The 24,618-nt window shown below is 42.9% G+C and overlaps 1 protein-coding gene across 2 annotated transcripts in view; it reads left to right on the top strand.

Annotated features, from left to right (window-relative positions):
- FAT2 (FAT atypical cadherin 2) overlaps nucleotides 1–24,618 on the top strand; it is a 104,544-nt gene that overhangs the window by 14,064 nt on the left and 65,862 nt on the right. For both annotated transcript variants that reach the window (XM_083603753.1, XM_083603754.1), the window contains exons 2-3: nucleotides 18,459–21,731; nucleotides 22,159–22,473. In XM_083603753.1, coding sequence (XP_083459879.1) covers nucleotides 18,467–21,731; nucleotides 22,159–22,473 — 3,580 coding nt within the window. In that variant the 5' untranslated portion in view covers nucleotides 18,459–18,466. The remainder of the gene's footprint in view (nucleotides 1–18,458; nucleotides 21,732–22,158; nucleotides 22,474–24,618) is intronic.

The following is a 24,618-nucleotide window of genomic DNA, read 5'->3' on the forward strand; positions in this document are numbered from 1 at the left end:
ATAGGCAGAAGAGACATTTGGGTAAACTGGTGCTTCCATCCAAGAGCTGATCATCTTGCTGTTGAAATTTATACCACTGAAGCAGCTTGAAAACAGACCACACCATAAATTGTGGCTGCCATTGGGTTGGTTTTTTAAAATACCACTTGGAAATGAATGCTGCTACACCTGAGCCAAGGAGTGATGTGCTACTCCAGAGAAACTCATGTAAGAGTCACTAGCCATGTTTTGATAATCATATATTGGCTTAATGAATTAGTCTTATGCTCCCACGCAGCCACGCCACTCTTCCCTTTGTGTGAGCTGTCAAACTAATCAGAAACGGTTTGGTTAACTGTAGTCTCTTCTTTCATCTAAACTCAGAAACCATGGTTAGCAGCTTTTGAAGAAGCCAGGAGATCTGAAGTCAACTTCAAACCTGTCTCATCCCAAAGCCATACTATCACTTCCTGGTTTGGGTGAAATGGGAAACTGTAGTTTAAGGTGGGCAACAGTTTTTAGCCTGAGGGTTATATGGTCAACCTTCCAGTGGTGGGCAGAACCAGAGGCAAAAGTAGGGGGGGGAGGACAGGAGGTGTGGCTCTTATCTTTGTACAGTAAGGCGGCATTCTAGCCATGCAAAGTGTTGAAACAAACACCCACACAAATTTCTCCATCCAGACCAGCAAAAGGACATACTAATTCCAGGCAAAAGCACTTGAAGATAGTATGGAGCAGAGCCGGTGAGTCCTGAGGGCCAGAAAGACAGGCCTGTTGTTTAGTCATTTAGTTGTGTCCGACTCTTTGTGACCCCATGGACCAGCACATGCCAGGAACTCCTGTCTTCCACTGCCTCCCGGAGTTTGGTCAAACTCATGCTGGTAGCTTCGAGAAGAAGAAGAAGAAGAAGAGTTTGGATTTGATATCCCGCCTTTCACTCCCCTTCAGGAGTCTCAAAGCGGCCAACATTCTCCTTTCCCTTCCTCCCCCACAACAAACACTCTGTGAGGTGAGTGGGGCTGAGAGACTTCAAAGAAGTGTGACTGGCCCAAGGTCAGCAGCTGCATGTGGAGGAGCGGAGATGCGAACCCGGTTCCCTAGATTACGAGACTACCGCTGTTAACCACTACACCACACTGGCTCTCTATCCAACCATCTCATCCAACCATCTCGTCCTGTCATCCCCTTCTCCTTGTGCCCTCAGTCTTTCGCACATCAGGGTCTTTTCCAGGGAGTCTTCTCTTCTCACGAGGTGGCGAAAGTATTGGAGCCTCAGCTTCACGACAGCTTCACGACAGCTTCAAGACAGGCCTGGAGGACTCTATTTGGCCTACGGACCTGAGATTTCCCACCCCTGCTATTGAAGGTTTCCTGGCCTGTTGCTCACCCACACAAAGGGAGGAGTGAAGTGGCTACATGCAGAATCACAAGGCTTGTTCATATCTTAGGTTATTAAACCAAGGTGTGATCATCTGAATGTGACTCACGTTATGTCTGAACTGAGCAGAGTAGCAATTGTACTTCTACAATACAGAGTTGGGCCCGAAGGAGCGGAAGTCACTGGAGCTTCTTCCGCAACTAACCAAAACATCCACGCAGGCATGTGCAAGCAGAGCGATGACATTTCTGCTATCTAATCTGCTAATTTATCCATTTATCTGTCTTTATTGCCCTGGGGCACAGTTTTTCTGATGACAGCGCAAACCTCTTTGTTTACTTTATAGGACTCCTACTTCTCAAAAAGAACCTTCACAATGTTTACAATACTCATATCAAAATGCCTATAATTGAAGGGTGGGGTATTGCACCCTCCACCCTGAAGCATAGCCAGGCCCATGATATTCATAAGAGAGCTAGAGTATCTGATTGTAGGTTGGGTTGGGTGCAGGGTGGGGAGAGATTTACTGAATCGTAAAGACGTTTGGGGGAAACTGCCCTGATTCACATCATAAAGGTAAAGGACCCCTGACAGTTAAGTCCAGTTGCAGACTCTGGGGTTGTGGTGCTCATCTCGCTTTATAGGCCAAGGGAGCCGGCGTTTGTCCACAGACAGTTTTTCTGGGTCATGTGGCCAGCATGACTAAGCCACTTCTGGCACAACAGAACACTGAAAGCAGAGCAGTGCATGGAAACACCGTTTACCTTCCTGCCGGAGTGCTACCTATTTATCTACTTGCACTTTTTGGTGTGCTTTCGAACTGCTAGGTTGGCAGAAGCTGGGACCGATCAACAGGAGCCCACCCCGTCGGGGTGATTTGAACTGCCAACCTTCTGATCAGCAAGCCCAAGAGGCCCAGTGGTTTAGACCACAGTGCCACCCGCGTCCCTTTTGATTCACATCAGCAAGCCCAAGAGGCCCAGTGGTTTAGACCACAGTGCCACCCGCGTCCCTTTTGATTCACATCATAGAGCATTTTAAAGGAAAGTTGCCTGCTGCTTCTCTGCTCTTCCAATCCCAATGCATGCCAGTGCCATCAGTGTAAGGTCCCTTCCCAATCTTTTCAGTAGCAGTGGAGAAAGCTTTTAGAGGAAAACAGCTTGGCCAAACTTCTGTGAGCGCAATGGAACCTCTCCCCACTTTCCTCCCCCAACAACTGCTTTGGCGGTTTGAGGGATTGCAGGCTTAGCCCTTTATTCAAAATCATATACGGCTTGTTCACATGTTTCACTGAACACAGGTTCAAGCTGTCTCCACACATGTGCAAGTGCTTGTGCAAAAGAGTGTACACTTGCTGATTTGGGCAGCACAATTGTTGTGTGCACAGGTACACAGATGGTACACTCATTGAATGTAAAGTGTATATTTGCACTTATATTTACCCTATATTTACCAACCATAAGAAATGTGTTGCAATTACGGGTGGAATAGCCAGGGGCCATTCCAAATAAAGAATTGCAAACAAAAAAGCTCAACACTCCAGGTTTTAAATGGTTACCCGTATCATGTTGCTCCAGGCTGTTTGGCAATTAGGAAAATATTTCAGTGCTCTAAAAGCAACATTTTTGGGTTTGGGGGTTGTTGTTTTTTTGTTTTGTTTTAAGTGAACTTGCGATTCAAAGGCTGTTAGGAAAGCAGTTAACTGTACATTTTGCCTGCGTTGCTCCATCCAATTGAGTCTATTTCCCCCCCAAAAGCTCATACACCCCCCCCAAAAAAGCATACCCCCGCCAAATCCATTGTAAATACAATCCTGGATAAGCGTTCACAAATACACTTGGTCAACAGAAACACACTTTGCTATGGCATGCTGATATAGAGATAACCATGAAAAATCAAGAAGTGAATTTGAAACTTGTTTGTCGTGACATTTTACAAAGAAAATTAAGTGGGGAGAGAAGTGACACAAAATGCAAAACAGCACGCAAGACTCCTCACCCTCTGCAAATAAAAAAATACAGTGTAGAAAGATAGTTACTTCACAGGCATCAGAGAGGTTGGGGAGCTTTTCAGGTCAGCATAGACTTTTGTAGTTGACACCAAACACTGCATACATTACCAGGAGCAGCCATTGGAGTGGCTTCCAGATGTTGTTGGACTACAACTCCCATTAGCCCTTGCTAGCATGGCCAAATGCAAGGGATGATGGGAGTTGTAGTCCAACAACATCTGAAGGGCACCATGTTGTCTACATCTGCTCTACATTCAGATGGCCAAACAACATGTGATGCTAAACATGCCATTGGGAAGCATGTCAGGTTTTTAAAATTATAATAGTAGGCAAGTCTCCCTACTTTCATCAGGACCACAACATACAGAGAGAGTCGTTTTAATCCTTACTTTCCCAGCCTCACTATAAATGAAACACACCCTGCCCCCCTTCTGCCTTGTTTTTTAGCCTTTAGAAAGAAAGCTCCTATTGTCCATGCTTGTGATATTCCTATCTGCTCTATCCCTTGATCTGGATGGAGATAGCATGGAAAGACACTGATATTAGAAACCCACATACTCTATTAGAAAGATGATCCCTGGGAGAATGGAATCCAGTACAAAACTGATACTAATTTGAGCATTCTCTGTATGAACCAGAAACTGGCTTCAGTGAACTCCCAATTTTCTTGACCCAGGGACAAGGGAATCACACCCAAACAGCCCCTGTTGCCCCTATTCAAACTGAGATAGGGCAACAATCATGGTATAAAATGGAATTTTCTCAGGCTGCCTGTTATTTACCTGAGTATCTGATAAGCACTTTATCAGAGGTCAGACTTTTTCTGCACCCAAAAAATTATCATCAAACGTATTCACCAAAGGAAATTAAATCCCCAACTGATCCCTTGACCACCGGCAGCTTTGCCCAACACATCTTCAAGTTTCACAGCCTTTACTAGGTACTTCCCTGACATAAAAGAGACCTCAATAACCACAGGAACTAGAAACTTGTTGAGATTCCCAGCAAGCCAAATTCTGCACCACAATGTCTATGCCTGGGGCATCTGAGTAACCTTGGCCTTGACCACAATTAACAGAATAAACCCTATTTTTCTTCTTGACAGGCTGTTGTCTCCCCTTTGCCGCAGCATTCAGTTTAAGAGCTGGCTTTGTTTCTACTTCAGTCTTCTTCCTTGCAGTCCTCTGTTAACCTAAAAGTTGGGATTTTCTTAAAAGGTGAATCTGTTCCACATCAGGGCAGGGAAAGATTTCTTCTGTATTTTTCTCCAGATATTTTAAAATGAATTCTAATAACAACAAAAAAGTTACAGAAAAAGAAGGAATGAAAGAAAAATTAGGTTTTTTTAAGGATAAACTGTTACCATTACCAATAAAAAAGGGTGTGAATACAGCTATGTAAATAATTGAGTCAATAATAAAACATACCAAGAAGAAAAGGATGTGTGGCCTATAAAGGGTTCCATAGTCCAAATAATAATTTAAAAATTCAGAAAAGAAGATAAAAATAATATTGAAATAAATATTATTGAATTGAATAATATTTAACATTAAATTCAGACAGTCACATAGACATGTGGTACCTGACACACTGTACTCACATATAAAATAAAATTAGACCAAATGGCAAAGCAGTGGACTTTCACCTCTGGGCAAATTTTATGTGAGATTTTTTCAAGAAGGCTGATTTGCCAGGTCTTGGAATACCAATAATCCAGATTACTGAGATCAAGGTGTGAAATCAGTTCCTTGTTATTCAGGTTTTCATCAAAGTCTGCAAACAAATTCAAAGGGGCCAGACAAGGAGAGGAGTTCTTCCTGTAAAAGGTAAAGAAAAAGGTAAATGACCCCTGGATGATTAAGTCCAGTCAAAGGCAACTATGGGGTTGCAGCACTCATCTCACTTTCAGGCCAAGGGAGTCGGCGTTTGTCTGCAGACAGCTTTCTGGGTCATGTGGCCAGCATGACTAAACCGCTTCTGGCACAACAGGACACTGTGATGAGTGCTAGAGCACATGGAAACACCATTGACCTTCCCACTGCAGTGGAACCTATTTATCTACTTGAATTGGCATGCTTTTGAATGGCTAGGTTGGCAGAAACTGGGACAGAGCAATGGGAGCTCACTCGGTTGCGGGGATGTGAACCGCCAACCTTCTGATTGGCAAGCCCAAGAGACCACAGGGCCACCCTCATCCAGTTCCTCCTGTATAATGTGTCCACAAACCCATGTCTGCAAGCATATATACATGTAACAAGGAAGTGTACTCAGTCCTAGTCCTTTTATGCATATTCATATCATATAAGCTTTGCCGGTTAGTCTCATAAACACATGTTACATGTTCATGTGTACACACATCCAGAGTGAACACTGATGTACACACTGAGGCATTGGAAGAAATTTCCTAATGATAAGAGAATAAGGGAACTAATTACCCTGTGCTGCATAGGGTGGGATCCTTCTCATGAGATATTCAAGCAGAGATGTCTGCTGCGGATATTCTGACTCTGGATTTATAATTCGGGGTTGGGTGCCACCCAGCTCTCTGTTTCTATTAACTTAGTTATACAGATTCATATATGCACATGTTCTTTGGTAAGGATGGGGAAAGAAGTTTGACTCAGTTCCGATTTCCAGGCAAACCTACTTAATTTTCACCTTCTGAAACAATAGGCAAAGTGAAACCCAGCCATCTTTCAAGACTTGCACTTCTCTGAATTTTGCAGTGCAGTTTTCCAGCCAATTAATGTCTGCAAAAATGCATAAACTAGGGTAAAGTGTGCATATAAGCAAAACTTTCGAGTGAAAATAGCATACAAAGATGCATTACATAAGGGGAAACTGCTTTGCAAAAAGGTGTACATTAGGCAAAATGGCCTATAAAAGTGGAAATATTAGGAGAAAATTGCTTTAATTGTAAAATTATATTAAATCTCATGATTTTAAAAAAAGTTTGCAAAATAGTGTGGAAAAACAGAGAACTGATCGTTAAGTTTGGAAAAATAAGAAAGGGGAAGAAACTGAAATTGACAGGCTTGCCCATCCCTGTTCTTTGGTCTAGTGGAGTATTCCCTCTTGTTTTCTCCTATTCACCCATTTATTGAGGCAGCTTCCAGGTAATGCTATCAGGGAGCCAGGTGGTGAGCACAGTAGCAAATTTCTGGGCAATGCTGGCTCGCTTCCTTGCATGAGATGGCAGGGATTCCTTTTCCTCCCCCACTTTTCCCAATCACCTGGACAAAGGCTGCCTATGTTGTTGCCACACAAGACCCACATGCAGCAACATGCCTACCCTCTCTCTAAAGGTTACAGGGAAGAATGAAGACGAAGGGGGAGGGAAATAACTCTTCCAGCTCCACAGATAAGTCAAGAAAGGGTCAGTTTTATTGGGGCTGTAAAAGTGCAAAGATCAGAAAGGCAACTGGGACAGAGATTACGGAGCATATGCAAAAATGGAAGCGAGGCTGAGGGAGTCAGGAGAGAGGTCAAGGGGAATTTATGGTGGGGGTTATCCAGACTGTGTAGTCACGTCCAGTATTTATTTTCCTACGAGATTTCCTACCCATCCTTCACCATAAGCTCCAAGGAACGGTTACACAACAATATAGTCATACACTTATAACAACAAGCAAAACAGTTACAGTGATGGGAGCAAGTAGAACAGTAAAATTGTTCTAACCAAAATCAAACAATTTTTCCATCCTCATTTCCTCCTCCTGTCTCTCTCTCTCTCTCTTTGGAAATAATTTTTATTTGATTTTACAAGTGTAGAATTATACCAATTCAAAATACAAATCCATATTTAGAGATTTCTCTGAATCTCCTGACTCCCCCCCCCCCCATGGCTCCTATTGTCAACCTTTTCTACTGCATATTATTTCATAATCCATAGTTTATCTCTCTCCATATTGTCCATGACATTTGCTACATTACAAGTGTTATTGGAATCCTGCTAATGTTTTCATTTGCTTGCAGTGGTCTCCTAGATAAATTATATTTTTTTGGTCTTCTTGGTTCCTGAGTTTTTCAGTCAATTTTGCAATTTTGGCGTACTCCAATGGCTTGATTTGCCATTCCTCTCTGGTAGGGACTTTATCTTCTTTCCATCTCAAATCAAACAATATGGATGCTACAAAACAAAATATATTCATGTCAAATGTCAAATGAGTAAGGAGTTGTGTCTTTACTCTTGGGGCAAAAGCTGTACCACTGTGGAGGAAGGAAGGAACTTCACTCTTTAGGCTCTGCCAAACCGCACATTTATGGAAAACCGCATTTCTATGGAATCCTTACCAATTCAACAGACAAGGGTTTCCTCTCAATTCAGATGTATTTTTGCTGAATGAATGATGCTGCCTTTAATGTTGTGTCAGGGAGTTTGGAAATTGTTTATGTACACCATCATGGAATCCATATTTGCATCATGGTGCAAGGTGCAAAATGCACACTACTGTGGCTGCCCAGTGAATGGGCTAGCAAGGGGATATGTATGGAGACAGGTGTGTTGGGGCTTCTTCTTCTTCTTTGGCAATCACTTGTACCTGAGTAAGATTGTCTTCCAGAAACACAGTTTTAACGATGAGTCCGTAAGTGACTGTGGAGGCCAATTCTGGATCCACACGTCCTTCCACAGTGGGGACATTGGTTCCTGGGTGGGAGTTGATCACGGTGTGGATTTGCCAAGCGTGCCTTCCTCTTAACATGTTTCTCCCTTGCGTCCTGAGTTTGAGTGTCTTCAAAGCCCATGACACCTTTGGTAAAGGCTGTTCTCCAGTTGGAGCGCTTGCAGGCAAGTGTTTCCCAGTTGTTAGTGTTTATACTACATTTTTTTAGATTTGCCTTGAGACAGTCTTTAAACCTCTTTTGTTGACCACCAGCATTACGCATTCCATTTTTAAGTTCGTAATAGAGTAGTTACTTTGGAAGACGATCATCAGGCATCCGCACAACATGACCAGTCCAACGAAGTTGATGTTGAAGAATCATTGCTTCAACACTGGTGATCTTTGCTTCTTCCAGTACACTGGTATTAGTTTGCCTGTCTTCCCAAGTGATGTGTACAAATTTTCGGAGACATTGTTGATGGAATCTTTCGAGGAGTTGGAGATGGCGTTTATAAGGACTTACAGGTGATCAAGAATGAATTTACTCTGCACACATCACTGTTCCTTCCTTTGAAGCAACTATAATATAAATGGTCTAGCAGTTCATATGAAGTGTGCATTGCGTCAAACTACACCCCATTTAAATGAACAGGTCCAAAGACAGTTCCACAGAACTTCAGTCTTATCAGTTCAATCCTCTTACATAAATAATTATTTTTCTGGAGTTTATTTTCTTATTTGCCAGCATCCCTTTTTTCTTCCTGTGTGCTGAATTTTTTAGATTGTAAGCACGTGGACCAGGAGCTGCCTTGTTTTTAATTCAATGACAGCACTTAGTTAATTTTAGGCACTTATACTTCTAGCAGCAACAGTTGCAGTAGTAATAATATAACTTCCTTTCCCTCCCTTTCACAATTTCATGGATGGCATAAGAGAAGCAGAAGTAGAAACCAGGGCAGCAGAGGGAATGGGGTACCTTTAGTATCACCCGTCCTCATTATACCTGCAAGCAGTGCAAAAAGGTTGGTAGTGCTCTTGCGATGTTCCAGTTTCTTTTACTGGGGTTTGTATGGGATAACTCCCCAGTATTGTTTTGGGACAGGTTCTGCAGCCATTTTGTTTTCATTTTTAATAGAAGACACCCAAATAGAGAGCATTGCCAGTGTCCTCATTGCTGCTGCTGCTGCTGCAGGTCTCAAAGAATCAAAGGCCAACATATTTTTACATTATCAAGAAAATAAATAGTGTGTGTGTGTGTGTGTGCGCGCGCGCATTCATTAAACTCCAGATGGATGAATTAGTCCCTGAGCACAATATATAATTATTGGTCGCCAGTAATATTTCCCACATTTCAAAGAAATTCCTCTCCAGAACCTCACCCTTGTGCCAGCCTCTTCATTTGAATATGTCGTAGCCAGACTTATAAATGTAGAGTCAAATGGGATTTTAATTTAAGCTCACCAAGATGGCTGCTCAGTTAAAATGCTGAATTAATTAAAAACATAATGAGGTGCTTGGGAAGTGTACTTATATTTAAGAACCTGAAACCTTTAGTGAGGATCATGAGTCATTTGGCAGATATCTCTTGGTGCTTACCTACCAGCACTTAACACGGAACCACCTGTGTAGCTGGTGTTTCTTCTTCTTCTTCTTACCAATTTATTATTACAAGGAGGATTCCCAAACCACCAGAGCAAATAGCAAGGACAAAGTGGGGAGATTAGTAATGCTGGTTCTAGTATGGCCACAAAGCAAAACCCCACCCCTCTCTCCGTCCAGCCAGTCATAACACAGTATAGCAGGCACACCTGCCTGAGGCTCCCCGCTTCTGTCTTGGGCACACCTCTGTTCCTCTGCTTTTTCTCACCAGTTACTGTATCAAACATCAGCACCTTGCCTGGCCCCAGCATCTGCAGATGACTAGCAAGCCTTTGCAAACCGGTTCCTTTGTTTTGGCAGCCTCCGAGCCTCCTTCTTTCCTGCCTACTTGAGCTGCGAAGGTCTTCAGACAACCTTCGGAAAGTCTGGAAGGTGGAGCCAATATGGGTCTTCTGATAGATCCCAGAATCCTGCTCTGAAAATTCTTGAATTGAAGCTCATCATCGTGGGTAGATGCCCATGTCTACATTGCTGGGGATTAAAGCGGTGAAAATAGCATACGGGGGAATATCAGGAAATCAGCAACATGTCCAGGATTTTACCGACAGAAGCAGGAAATGCCTTTTTCTGGGTAATTCCTTAAAAAAAAAAGCAAAAAGCTCAAAGTCCGGAATTTTACTCCTTGAAATATGGCAACCCTAATGTTGCCTGGGTTTGTGAAACAAAATAAGATACCTGGGTGTCCACAGGAATGCTTTGTGGTGGTATTGGGGGCAAAGTAAAAGACTGATGGGGGAGCACACAAACACAAAGGATGAGAATAGTGCTGGTACATTTTACCTCATATCTAAGGTTATTCAAATACTAGAAATTTAATTTTAAAAATAAAAGAGACAGAGCTGGGGCTCTGGGAATTACAGTTCATCGGGGCAGGTGGGCTTGCAACATAAAGGATACACAAATATTAGTCAATATCTCTTCCTTCCTTCAACTGTGAGGCTCGCCCCTGCCTATATTTCTTCTGAGGACCCACAGAGAATTCAGCACAGGATACCACACAAATCCTTCAGAAGTCGAGATGAAATCAAAACACCTTTCAGTTTAAGCATTTGTAGTTCTTGCTAGGATACATATTGTATAACCTTGGTGCCAGTGTAGCAAAACTGCTCCACATCATCTCCCCAATAGTCATTGTCTCTTTAAAGGAGGAATCGGAGTTGAACAAAAATGCACAATCCGAATGATCATGTAGCACTGTTTTTAATGAACAGTATTTCAAGCTGTTTCCACGCGTGTATGTATGTATGTTTGGTGGAGTGGGATTGTATGCATTGAGTTCCTGATCATTCTAGGAGTTTCCGACGTGCACAGTTGTGCACATATTGCTAGGGCATTAGATAAGGAACCCAGAGAGAGAGAGAGAGAGAGAGAGAGAGAGAGAGAGAGAGAGAGAGAGGCACACTCCCTGTGGGCTCTTTCCTCTTACCACTTAAATAGTTGTTTTTCTTAGGAGTTAATCTGTAGGCAATCGTTTCACCACACCTTGATTAAAATTTGGTAGACCTGCCAGGAATCAACTGTTTTGGGAGCTGGATCCAGTCCACAGTTTGCCAGTTGTACATCTCTTGCTTTCATAAAAGAATACTCATTTTCCCTACTTTAACACTGATGTGATCAAAGACTGCATTGCTTTCTGTTCATTTTATAGTACACAGCTGAGCAGAAGCTGTCATTACGCTATATGCTAGATTCCAGCCATGAACTATCTATTCATTTTCACATTACCAGACCCTTGTGAATCCATTTTACGTTTGCTGCTCTAAACTTTCACTCACTTACGACTTCAGGCAGTCTTCCCGAAATACAATGTAGTGGATGTACCTTATGGATTGATGCTTTTTCTGCATGGCCTACACACACAAAGTAGCATGTGGAGCATGAAAAGCGCCCTCTGCAGCCTTGCCAGACCACCTCCACACTCTCAGTATTAAGTTAGGGAAGGAGATTGTGGTCTACCCACAATGCCTTGCTAACAGCTCATAATAATGGATCTGAGTACTTCCTAGAGAAAGTTTTGGCACCCATTGTCCCAAAGTGAGAAATTTTTTTGAAGTCCTCAGAGATGAAAGCACAAGGTACTTCTGTGCATTTGTTTCCCTCATAAACACCAGGATGCCTTGTAGGCATCTGCTGCTGCTTCTGAGGCAAAGTACCAGACAGACCACACCTTGAGCATCCCTTCCCCACCTTAAAGGTGTGTTATAGAACCCAAAATTAATTAATTGCACCTGATGTCTGCAGTACACCATAGCTTATATGGCATTCCCCCAGCCCAGCCCATAATTCCCTTCTACTATTCAAACTGCAGGCACTGCAGCTTCAGATCTTTTGTTCTGAGCTATATATGTTCTTCTCCATTAAGCTGGGAGCAGGACAAGGAAAGTATGCCAGCATAAACTATTGTTTGGGCTTGGGCTTGTGGGACCCACTCAGTTGGCAATACAGTGGTACCTCTGGTTTGAACTTAATTTGTTCTGGAGGTCCGTTCTTAACCTGGAACTGTTCTTAACCTGACGTACCACTTTAGCAAATGGGGCCTCCAGCTGCCGCGCCGCTGCACGATTTCTGTTCTCATCCTGAGGAAAAGTTCTTAACCCGAGGTACTACTTCCGAGTTAGTGGAGTCTGTAACCCAAAGTGTCTGTAACCCGGGGTGTTTGTAACCCAAGGTACCACTGTAGTTGGGCTTGATGCAACTGCATTAAGCTTGATAGTTGGCAGTAGCTGAAAAATACATTGGGGTCCAAGAAAAGCAAAATGTTCTTTGACATTTGTGGATATGGTAGGGAAAGTGTGTTTGTATATGGAGAGGATTTTGTGGAAGATGAAGCCCTTCATGTTGTTGTGCAGGTGAAATCGTCCATTCCATGCTTCAAGGTTTGAGCTTCAATAAAGCAAGGATAGTATTAGGCAGAGTGTTTGTAGTGATTGTAGTGTACATCTGTCAGTAGGAAATGACCCCAAACATTTTTTAGTTCGGGCCATGGTTCAGGGCAGAAAAAAAGGGAAAGGGAAAGGGAAAGGGCCCCTGGATGGTTAAGTCCGGTCAAAGGCAACTATGGGGTTGCGGCGCCCATCTCACTTTCAGGCCGAGGGAGTCGACGTTTGTGCACAGACAGCTTTCTGGGTCATGTGGCCAGCATGACTAAACCACTTCTGGCACAATGGAACACCTTGATGTAAGCCAGAGCGCACGGAAATGCCGTTTGCCTTCCCACCGCAGTGTGTACCTATTTATCTACTCACAATGGCATGCTTTAGAACTGCTAGGTTGGCAGGAGCTGAGACAGAGCAATGGGAGCTCACCCCATCATGGGGATTCGAACCACTGACCTTCCAATCGGGAAGCCAAAGAGGCTCAGTGGTTTAGACCACAGCGCCACCCGCATCCGAGTAACAGTTTTGCAAGCAGAAAGTCCCCAGTTGCTTAATCTCTGGCATCACCAGGTAGGGCTGGGACTGTCCCCTGTCTAAAATCCTGGAGAGCTGCTGCCGGCAGTCAGTGTAAATATGGAGCTCAATGGACCAATAATGTGGCTCAGTATAAAAAACTTTCCTCTGTTCCTTTGTTGATCTCCCCATCATGTTGTCCTTGGAAGGTGTAGTCTATGTTGCTTCTTTTCAACAGCTGCTAGCCATAATGACTATGTTCTACCTCCACCATCAGTGGTACCTCTGAATACCAGTTGCCAGGAATCACAGGTGGGCAGAGTGCCATTATGCTCAAGCTCCACTTGCGGGATTCCTAAAGGCATCTGGTTGGCCACTGTGAGAACAGCATGCTGGACTAGATGGGCCATTGGCCTGACTCAGCAGGCTCTTCTGATGTTCTCCATGCATCGATGCTGGTTTGCTGTAATGCGCTCTATGCGTGTCTGATTTGGAAGCTCCATCTAGTGCAAAATTCAGTAGCCTGATTACTGATGGCCGAGAAAAAGTCACACCATTGTTAAAACAGCTGCACTGAGTGAGGTCCAAGGCACCCACTTTTATCAAGATTTGCTTGATTGGCACCTTTATTTTTTATCCCAAAAGGTGTGGCATTCACCCTATACATTCAAAACACATTCCTTTCCTCCTCCCAAAGAATCCTGGGAACTGTGGTTACCCCTCACAGAGCTATAATTCATAGCACCCTTCACAAACTACAATTCCCAGGATTCTTGGTGGGGGTGTGCTTTAAATATGCCTTATCTGTATGGTGTGGGCACAGCCCCAACTGCCTTCAGAGAACTTATTTGCTCACAGGTGGTGTAGAGCAGGCATGTCCAAAGTTTGTTTCGGGGGCCTAATCTGACCCACCGATTTAATCCACCCCCTGTGGATTAAAAGCTCAACCACTTTGGTCGGCCCTCACACATGTTCACTTCATCAAATCTGGCCCTCTTTGAAAAAAGTTTGGACACCCGTGGTCTAGAGCCTTGGCACATGACAAGCTGGTTCACATGACTTGTGAAATGTTAGGGCATGTTGTGGTATGGTTTGTTTATATTACTGCTTTTTGCATAGTGGTCATTGGCTGTAACAAACAGATTGGTTGATATACTGCTTTTTGGCCCAAGCCCCACCAAAAGCATTGAACAACATTACAGTAAATACAATGAATCGATCACAACAATATAGAACTGCAAAATCAGTGAATACCCACCAATCACATCAGTGCGCTGCATTCATGCTGTCACCAGCTGGCCACTGCTGGGCAAGGAGACCACCTGTGAAAGACCAGAAGCCCTGACGCCAATTTTGACTACCTAAACTTCCACAGCAGGACCCGTCCCTTTTGATATCATATGAAGCCTCTGCTCATTTTGTTTACTGTATGAGACATGAAATCCTTCCTGCTTCACAGGACTTGAGGGCACCAGCATTTGCATGGCTTCTTTCTAGGATCAGCAGATGAGGAACCAAGAGAAAGAGAAACAAGTTCCTGCATGCTCCCTGACTCTTCAACCCTGTTAAAGTTGTGACATGAACCGCACTGTTAAAATCATGGCTCTCTGGCTTAGAATAAGCAGTCAGTGTGTGTGTGTGTGTGTGTGTGTGTGTGTGTGTGTGTGTGTGTCCGTCCTTTTGTTCTCAGAGCCCAAACCTGTCATTTTTCTCTAAGAGCACTTGTCTCTCTCAAATTATTTGCTCAGCATATGGGTTGGCAAGCATCTTTGAGGGGAAGTGAACCCTTCTTTCAGTAGCTGGCAGGCCACAGATCATACTGCTTTGCTTCTGTATTGGTTGAAACAGCAGAATATACCAGACACTGTCGCCCCAAAAGCATGTCATTTGGAGCAAATTTCTAATAAAGGGACCCCTGACCATTAGGTCCAGTCGAGGACGACTCTGGGGTTGTGGTGCTCATCTAGCTTTATTGGCCGAGGGAGCCGGTGTACAGCTTCCGGGTCATGTGGCCAGCATGACTAAGCCGCTTCTGGTGAGCCAGAGCAGTGCACGGAAATGCCATTTACCTTCCCGCCAGAGCAGTACCTATTTATCTACTTGCACTTTGACGTGCTTTTGAACTGCTAGTTTGGCAGGAGCAGGGACAGAGCAACGGCAGCTCACCCCATCACAGGGATTCAAACCGCTGACCTTCCGATCAGCAAGCCCCAGGCTCAGTGGTTTAGACCACAGTGCTACCCGTGTCCCTAATAGAGCTGTACAAGTGTGAAAACCCTCATAATCCAATATGGACTGGTTGTTAATGCCCCCAAGTTTGCTACTCCTATAGCTGAAAAACAGTGCATTATAAATTAAGTTAAAGTGTGGGAGGTTCTATTAGCTAGATGTCATCTCCAAACTATGCAGTTCTCACCATTTTATCATTCTGAGAAAACAGATTATGGTCTTCCAGATTGCTTTTTTTTTTTTTTTTTTTTAGCAATTGGTTGACATGCTGAGGGAGGCATTTACAGCTTTGAGATTTCAAATTATGCCCACAGCATATTTGGATGGGACATATGCCAGAATGCCTGTTTATCTGCATCCAGGGAGAGGTGGAAAAAAATATTTCATTATGCTCCTTGCAATGTATTCATGTATTATTCTCCCGGGGTAGAATTCCCAAAGAATTTCCTTTATAACAGTATAGGGAGCAAATCTGCTATTTGTTGATAGAAATAGATACACTACATATAAAGCTTCTATGTTTCCCTAAGCAGCCCAAAGCATTAGACAAAATGTCAAAAGGAGTCCTGCATGCTAGGGGCCATGAATTCAAAAATGTACTTCATTGCTGTTTGTATTTTTCTGCTGACCATTGGTTTCTATCAAATAAATTTCATAGAATTGTAGAGTTGGAAGGGACCGCCAAGGGTCATCAAGTCCAACCCCTTGCAATGCAGGAATCACAGCTAAAGCATCCATGACAGATGGCCATCCAACCTCTGCTTAAAAACCTCCAAGGAAGGAGAGTCCACAACCTCCCAAGAGAGATCGTCAATTTGACGATCAATACCTGACATCTCAAGCATCTATATTCCCTCCAACTGTTAGGTAAAGCTACTCAATCAGGCTTCGATTGGGGTTTTTTTTGGGGGGGGTTATAGCACTCCACCTAAAATCTATGCCTTCCTTCGTTTCTTCTGTTTACTCGTTGCCCACCTACAAAGGAACCTGTGTATTTTGTCTAAGGATGGAGGACAGACCTGGATTGCGACTTGTTTGGGCATTTGCCTAGATAAGGCAACAGCCATTGTGTGTTTCTGCTCCCTAGTACAACCTGAATGGCAACCAAATAGACCTCATTTGCTTGACTGTTGCCTCCTTCCTGACCTCACCTTTGGCCTCTTACAAAATGGAGACAAATGACTTCACTACAAGATACACTGTGTGTGTTTTGCGCGTGTGTGTGTGTGTGTGTGTGTGTGTGTGTGTGTATCCCTGTTGTTGCTGCTGCTTTGTTACCATCTAGTCTGATAAAAGAGTTTTGTAGAACTGCATGCAATTTTGTGACATTTTGGTTGGCAAAATATGTGTATTCCCTCCCTCCCCAGCCCAATTCTATATCCTATAGCAGCCTAAGTAGTTAGAAGATTGGGATGAGACAGGGTGAGGCTGGGGCTATGCAGGTGCATACGCAAAGACAATCTGTGTATTTGGCCAGTTTGCCCATGGAATGGATTAAATTCAACAACCAAGGTACCGCTGTATCTAGTTTAATAAAGCATCTCCACAAGTGAAACTCATACACACATAGCCAGCACAGTTACAAACTGAGGCTATGGCTATGTGCACCGTACGTTTGACTTAAAGTGAAAAGCAAACTATTTTTGGATGTTGGATCTTGAAAAAGTGTCTGGACGAACAAGTCTGCCTTGTTTAAGGCAGGATAGTGCCAAACATCTGGCAGGTACTTGATCATTGATTTTTAATTTAAAACAGGAAGGAGCAGCACCTGATAGAGATCTCCCGGGATATCCAGGGTAGATATAGGCAGCTATAATTAACCCAAAATGTATGTAAATATTCTCTCTTTTCATCCCTGAATGCAAATTTTAAAAAGCATTCACCTGTCTTTTTGCAAAAATATTTTCAGTATTATGATTAGCCTTAAGCCCTTTCCTCTGTGATATCCGTAATAGCACTAACAAAATGATGTGTAACTGAAGAGACCAGCCATAAAGCATGCCATGTGTTAAGGAAAAAACAAAAAAAAAATTTTCTTTCCAGTAGCACCTTAAAGACCTTAAAGACCAACTAAGTTAGTTCTTGGTATGAGCTTTCGTGTGCATGCACACTTCGTCAGATACCATCTGACGAAGTGTGCATGCACACGAAAGCTCATACCAAGAACTAACTTAGTTGGTCTTTAAGGTGCTACTGGAAAGAAAAAAATTTTTTTGTTTTGACTATGGCAGACCAACACGGCTACCTATCTGTAACATGTGTTAAGGAGGGAAAGAGGGCAGCTAGGTTCTGACACCAAGTGCAGACATCTGCTGGAGATGTGGGAGTAAAAATGCGAACCTAGTACATATGATGATTAACTGCCCGATGATAAGATCATTTTGGTGCAAGGTGAGGATATTTATAGCAAGAGTAATAAAAAAAATGGTTATTTAGGGGAATTGAATTTAATTCTAAATTATATTTTGGAAACATTGGAGATTTCAAGGGGTCAAAAAAATGGATGTACCGTGCTATATTAGAAGCAAAAAAACTTGTTTTGATGAATTGGAAGAGCCCCAAAAAGATTCCATTGAGCACATGGATTGATAATATGGACAGATTAGCTACATACGAACAAATTGCATGTCAACGCAAGATAAGAATGGATAAATATGAAGAAATCTGGAACAAATATTTAAGTGATAAGGCGGATAGTGGTGGGAAGTAGGGGGAGGAGAGAGAGAGGTGGGAAAATATTGTTTTAAAAGGTGTAGTCATAGGTATTCAAATCTGAATTGTCAAATTGTGTTGTTATTGTTATTATGGTTTTTGTTGTATGTGTCTTTTGCGGTTGTTGTTTGTATCAAAAAAATGATTAAATAATAATAATAAAAAGCTAGGTTCTGACACAGGAGAGACAGAAATGTGACCAGGGTATAGGAGGAGTGAAATGAGAGGGAGATGGGTGAGGCAGTGAGGTGGTTGGAGCGGTGCAGGGGGAAAGCCAATCTGATGCTTCCGCCACTGCACCCACACCACACTGACCTCCCAGCTGCCTTGCCTGTCTCCCTCTCAGTAACTGGCAGGAAGTCAGCTAAACAGCACAGCCCAACCACATCCTGCTGGTCACCACTGCATTTAGCTTAGGCTCTGTATTATTTTTTTCTGTACCTTGTTTTCCCTTTGGCAATTCCGCCTCCTCACTGTTCTTGTTTTCCTTCCTTTAGGGCCTGCAATGGAAATCAGAACAAGGAGGCTCGCCGTGACTGTTGCACTGTGCCTGACATCTTTTCTGGCTTGTGAAGGGAATTCAGAAAAAGGCAATGCTTCCCTGTTGCACTTTACTTATCCCCTTTATAACACAACAGTCTATGAAAATTCCCCTCCCAAAACCTATGTGGAGAGCTATGTCAAAATGGGCATTTACATCACGGACCCAGCATGGGACATCAGATACAAGATTGCTTCTGGGGACACGAGTGGCCTGTTTAAAACTGAGGAGCATATTGTGGGAGATTTCTGCTTTTTGAGGATCAGGACTAAAAGTGGTAATACCGAGCGGCCGAACAGGGAGTTCAAAGACAAGTACGTGTTAATAATCCAAGCCTTGGAGAAAACATTTGCCTATGAGGCTTGGGCCAAAGTACTGATCCACATCCTTGACAGAAATGACCTGAAGCCTCTGTTCTCACCACCCTCTTATAAAGTCACCATCCAAGAAGATATACCCCTGAAAACTTCCATTGGTGCAGTCAGTGCCACAGATGCTGATGTTGGTCAGAATGCAGAGTTCTATTATGCATTTAGTACCAGGTCACCACTATTTTCCATTCACCCCACCAGTGGGGTAATTATGACTGCTGTGAAACTGAACTCCACCCACAGGGGGAAGCACCAGTTAAAGGTTCTGGCTGTGGACAGAATGAAGAAGATCTCTGAAGGAAGTGGCTTTGGAAACGTGGCCAGTCTTACAATCCAGGTGGAGCCATCTATCAAGAAACCCCCCATTATAACATCAGTGATGGTGAGGCCATCCAATTCGCCTGAGGATCTCCTTTATGCTACGTTGAGTGTGGAAGTAGATGGATCAGGAGCTGGGGTAGATTCAGTTGACATTGTGGCTGGAGATCCAAGGAGGCACTTCAAATCCATTAGATCCTATGTGGGAAGTAATGAGTTCATGATAGTGTCAGCCAGAGAGATCAATTGGAACGATAACCCACATGGTTTTAATCTCAGCCTACAGGCTAAAGACAAAAACAAGCCACCTCTTCTTTCTCAGATTGTAGTTATTCGAATACCACCTTCCAAATACGCCTCTGCAAGATTTGAAAAAGATCTGTATCATGTCCAGCTCAGTGAATTTGCACCTCCTGGCAGTCATGTTGCAATGGTTCAGATTAGTCCAGTTCTCCCAAATCTAAAATACATTCTGAAACCCAGTTCTGGTAGCACAAGCTTTAAAATCAACCCTCAGACTGGCCTGATAACTACAGACAAACTAATAGATTTCCAGGAACAGTCCCATTTTGAACTCAAAGTTACAACAAGTTACAGTGAGGTCTCTGCCACTGTCTTGGTTAGTATTATTGATTGCAACAACCATGCTCCAAGCTTCAACCAACCATCGTACCACGGCAGCTTTGATGAAAATCTGCCTCTGGGCACCAGCATCCTGTCTGTGAAGGCTACAGATAGTGACTCTGGGGAGAACGGTTTCATCACATATACCATAGCCAACCAGAGAGCTGTTCCATTTGCCATTGACCCATTTTCAGGTGTCATCTCCATCTCCAAGTTAATGGATTATGAGCTAATGCAGAGGTTGTACCATTTGCGTGTCTGGGCATCAGACTCGGGGTCTCCTTTTCGCCTTCAGACCGAGGTTTTTGTTTCCCTCAGAATGAATAACATGAATGATAATGCACCAGCATTTGAGAAGATTAACTGCAATGCAAGTATTCCATGGGACTTACCTGTTGGCCACTCTGTGATCACAGTGTCAGCCATTGATAATGACGAGCTTCAGCCCATCAAATATGAAATCATGTCTGGCAATGAGAGGCAGCTTTTTGAACTGGATCCTGTGTCTGGGGTGATTTCTCTTAGAGCTCCTCTAAGAGATCTCCATGATAAACTAGCAACGTCCTACTCTTTAAAAATCACAGCCACAGATGGAGAAAACTCTGCTTTCCCAACCTATGTAAATATCACTGTGGTCTACCAGGATACCCAAGTAGACATTCAGTGTGAGGATACTGGGGTCCTTAAGGAACTAACTAAGAGCATGATCCACTCTATTGAATCCCAGTCTCCAGAGCAAAAACCAGATGAAGATTCCTCCTTGAATGTGCATCTTATAAACCATCATGCGCCACAGTTCGATGATGCCTTCCCAAGATCTATTGATATAATGGAGACAATCCCAGTCAACTCAACCATTGCACAGCTGAGAGCTGTAGACAGTGATACCGGCTTTAATGGAAAGATGGTCTATGTAATATCTTCTGGGAATGAGGATGGCCGCTTTTACATTGACACAGAAACGGGTCTCCTCCTGGTCTCCTCTCCTTTGGACCATGAAAGAACAAGTTTCTACGTTCTTAACATTACAGTGTACGACCTTGGCATTCCTCAGAAGTCTTCCTGGAAGTTGCTAGCGGTAAACATTCTGGATACAAATGATAACGCTCCTAAATTTTCGCAACATACATACTCGGTTACTATACCAGAGGATGTAGAAATAGGCACAACCATCACCGTGGTGAAAGCCGATGATGCGGATACAAATGACAACGGGAGAGTGAAATATTCCTTTCTGGCACCTTCTGATAAATTTGACATCAATAGCATCACTGGTGAAGTAGCAGTGACTGTTCCCCTTGACAGAGAATCGTGTCCTCATTACATATTAAAAGTTGAAGCCAGAGACCAGCCACTAACAGGCCAGCAGCTCTTTGCAGTGGCTGATCTGGTTATTTCTTTGGAAGATGTAAATGACAATTCTCCACGCTGCATCCCAGCCTTGAATAAGGTGAAGGTTCCTGAGGACCTGCCCCTTGGGACAACATTGCTGTTCCTAGAAGCCTTTGATCCAGATATTGCATCTGGAGGAGAGCTGAAATATAGCCTGTTCAGAGATGATGAGGATATGTTTCACCTGAATGAGTTTACAGGGGCCCTGATCTTGGAAAAAGAGCTGGACTATGAGAAAAGGGACTCTTACAATCTAACTGTGAGAATCAGCGATGCTGGGATGCCCCTGTCTCTTTCTTCCCTCTGTCATATTGAGATTGATGTTCTGGACGTCAATGAAAACTTGCACCCGCCTCGCTTTGCCTCTTTCGTGTATGAAGGGTCGGTGAAGGAAAACAGACCAGAGGGGACATCGGTGATGACAGTGATAGCGCAAGACAGCGATAAAGGGAAAGATGGAGAAATCCAGTATTTCATCAGAGAGGGAACAGGCTTGGCTGTCTTTGATATTGAAAAGGACACAGGTAATAATAATAATAATAATAATAATAATAATAATAATAATAATAGGACACTAGACAAGATAGAAAGAATGGCTTAAATGGCATGGGTTGTTTGGCCTGAAATTTTCATTTGCCAGCATATTTTTTTTTAAAAAATGCTAGTATTATCTGTGTTTATAAGACTTCCTCAACCTCGGCCCTCCAGATGTTTTTGGCCTACAACTCCCATGATCCCTAGCTAGCAGGACCAGTGGTCAGGGATGATGGGAAATGTAGTCTCAAAACATCTGGAGGGCCAAGGTTGAGGAAGCGTGGGCTACTTTGTCTTTAAAGGGCTTCGGAGTAAGAAATCCACTTTAATTTTTGAAAGGGATTATTATATACATATATATATATATATTTCTAATTGTGGAATCCATATATCCCCCCCTTTTTTTATTTCTCTTAGGTACAATCTTTACCACAGGTCCACTAGACAGAGAATCCAACAGTCATTATTGGTTGACGGTGCTAGCTGTTGATAGAGGATCAGTCCCTCTGTCTTCTGTGGTTGACATTTACATTGAAGTCACTGACGTAAATGACAATCCACCTCAGATGTCGAGACCAATCTTTTATGCCTCTGTCATGGAAAATTCCCCAGCCAACACCTCCATCCTTCAGGTTGAAGCTACTGACCCAGATTCTGGCTCCCAAGGGAAGCTGACCTTCCACATCATAAATGAAAACCATAATAGATTCTTCGCCATTAATCCTGTCACAGGTAAGGAATAAACACATGCAGATTCTGTGTTTGTTTTTTAATCCTTCCTAATGTGTATGAGGTTTGTTTTATAAGGAGTAAAGTCTGGTAATGCCCACCATTTTCTAAGACTCGATCTCACTATGGCATCTGCTTATTAGAAAATACAATTCTGTCAAAGACACCCCCCACTGCTGGTCACCACAAACAAATAAAATGTTCAGATGTCTAGAGGGAACAAATGTTTCTTGCTTGGCTTCCTCGCTTGGAGCAGGTGGAAGATAGATGAATGAGAAAACATAAAAATATAGATCATTGCTTTTTCAGCGCAATGAGTATAAAACATGAATAGGCTACTATTGTCTGAATGTGGGTCTTAGGCTATTGAGAATTCATTCCTGCCATGCAAGGGGAGCCTGTGGCTTTCCAGATGTTGTCAATGTTGTTGTAATTTATTACCTGCCCTTTCTCCCCTAAGGTCCTAGGATAGGTTACAACAACTGAAACACAGTGTTAATCAACAGATTAAAACAGCTGACAATCACAAAAATAAAAATAAATAAATTAAAGTAAGTCCCAGGGTGTTACTTTCTTGAATTAACAAACAACAACCCAAAACCACTGTTGTTATTGTGTGAACTGGGAGTCAGTTTGTGCATCAAGAGCAGTCACACTGAAAAGAAATGGCCTTTTAGAAGCTCAGGCTTCAGCATTCGTATTCAATGCAAACCGCTATCAACACTAGCTAAATTCCCCTTGCTTTACCATTTCTATAAATCTGAGCTGTGTCTATCACTTCCCTTGTTTTGTCAGTGTTAGCAGAGGAGGTATCAACTCAGCCTTTCGCCTCCATTATGTCTGTGTCATCTCTAGCTTAGGGAACAGATCCATCCAGATTGTTCAAATCCTACTAGTGTTTAATGTAAACTGCCTCTGAAAAGTAGTCTTCTGGGTCTGGTGTTGGGCCAGTCTTTAAACAAAGCACTCCTGCTGTAAGTGACGCAATGCTAGAGACATTGGCTTCATTCACTGCACGATGAGTTCCCAATTGGGCTGCTGTATGTGTATATTAGGGATATAGGTGAAGTGTATTGGAATAGTTCCCTAGTTTTGAGTTTGTGGCTGACAGTAGGAGAGAATTGTTGATGCACCATGTTGTCTTCAGGCAGCAAAACTTCCTTTGTAGTTTGTGATTTACAGCATTTAAATAGGAGCATGCAGACTCTGGCACAACCTTTGCCACGACTAGTGCCAGTAGCTGGCATGCCTGGTATCTTTTCAGTTTCATTTCATTGACTGCTTCTAAACTGCTTTGTCTTTTGATTTCTTTTCATCTATTGCTTACAACCTGCTTCTCTTTCCCAAGGGAAATAAAAGTAGACCATAACATATCAGAAGGATCAATCAATGTGGCCAAGAATAATATATCAAAAAACGAAACAAGTAAAGATCAAAATCATATCCAAACCAGAGCAAGGGTACAATAAATCTGTTAAATCCATAAGAATTAATTAATTCAACAACTGTTTCCATTAACTGTAAAATGAGCAGTCCTGAGAAGCATGGCGTATAATAGAATAAAAGTCAATATTTTTTTACATAGCCAGAAGGTTTCATGCGAAGTGATGGCACACCCCAGAACCTGCTACACAAAGATTGTCCTGTGGATCAGATCAAATGCCCATCAGTTGCTGCCTCCTGTATAATGTTGCGTGCCTCCATCCATAGTTCTTCAGGCACTCTGTCCACCAAATCTAAATCCTTAAACCTGTTCCTCACTTCCACTGTGTATTCATAAGGGATTTGAATTAGATTGTATCTTACTGGCCCAGTGGTTTTTCCTACTTTCTTCAATTTAAGCTTGAATTTTGCTATAAGATGCTGATGATCTGAGCCACAGTCAGCTCCAGGTCTTGTTTTTGCTGACTGTATAGAGCTTCTCCATCTTCGGCTGCAGAGAATATAATCAATCTGATTTTGATGCTGCCCATCTGGTGATGTCCATGTGTAGCATCGTCTCCTGTGTTGTTGGAAAAGAGTGTTTGTGATGACCAGCTTGTTCTCTTGACAGAACTCTATTAGCCTTTGCCCTGCTTCGTTTTTAACTCCAAGGCCAAACTTGCCAGTTGTTCCTTTTATCTCTTGACTCCCTACTTAGCCCTGTTT

Source organism: Podarcis filfolensis (genome assembly GCF_964270895.1).
Source record: "Podarcis filfolensis genome assembly, chromosome: 2".
NCBI lineage: Eukaryota > Metazoa > Chordata > Lepidosauria > Squamata > Lacertidae > Podarcis > Podarcis filfolensis.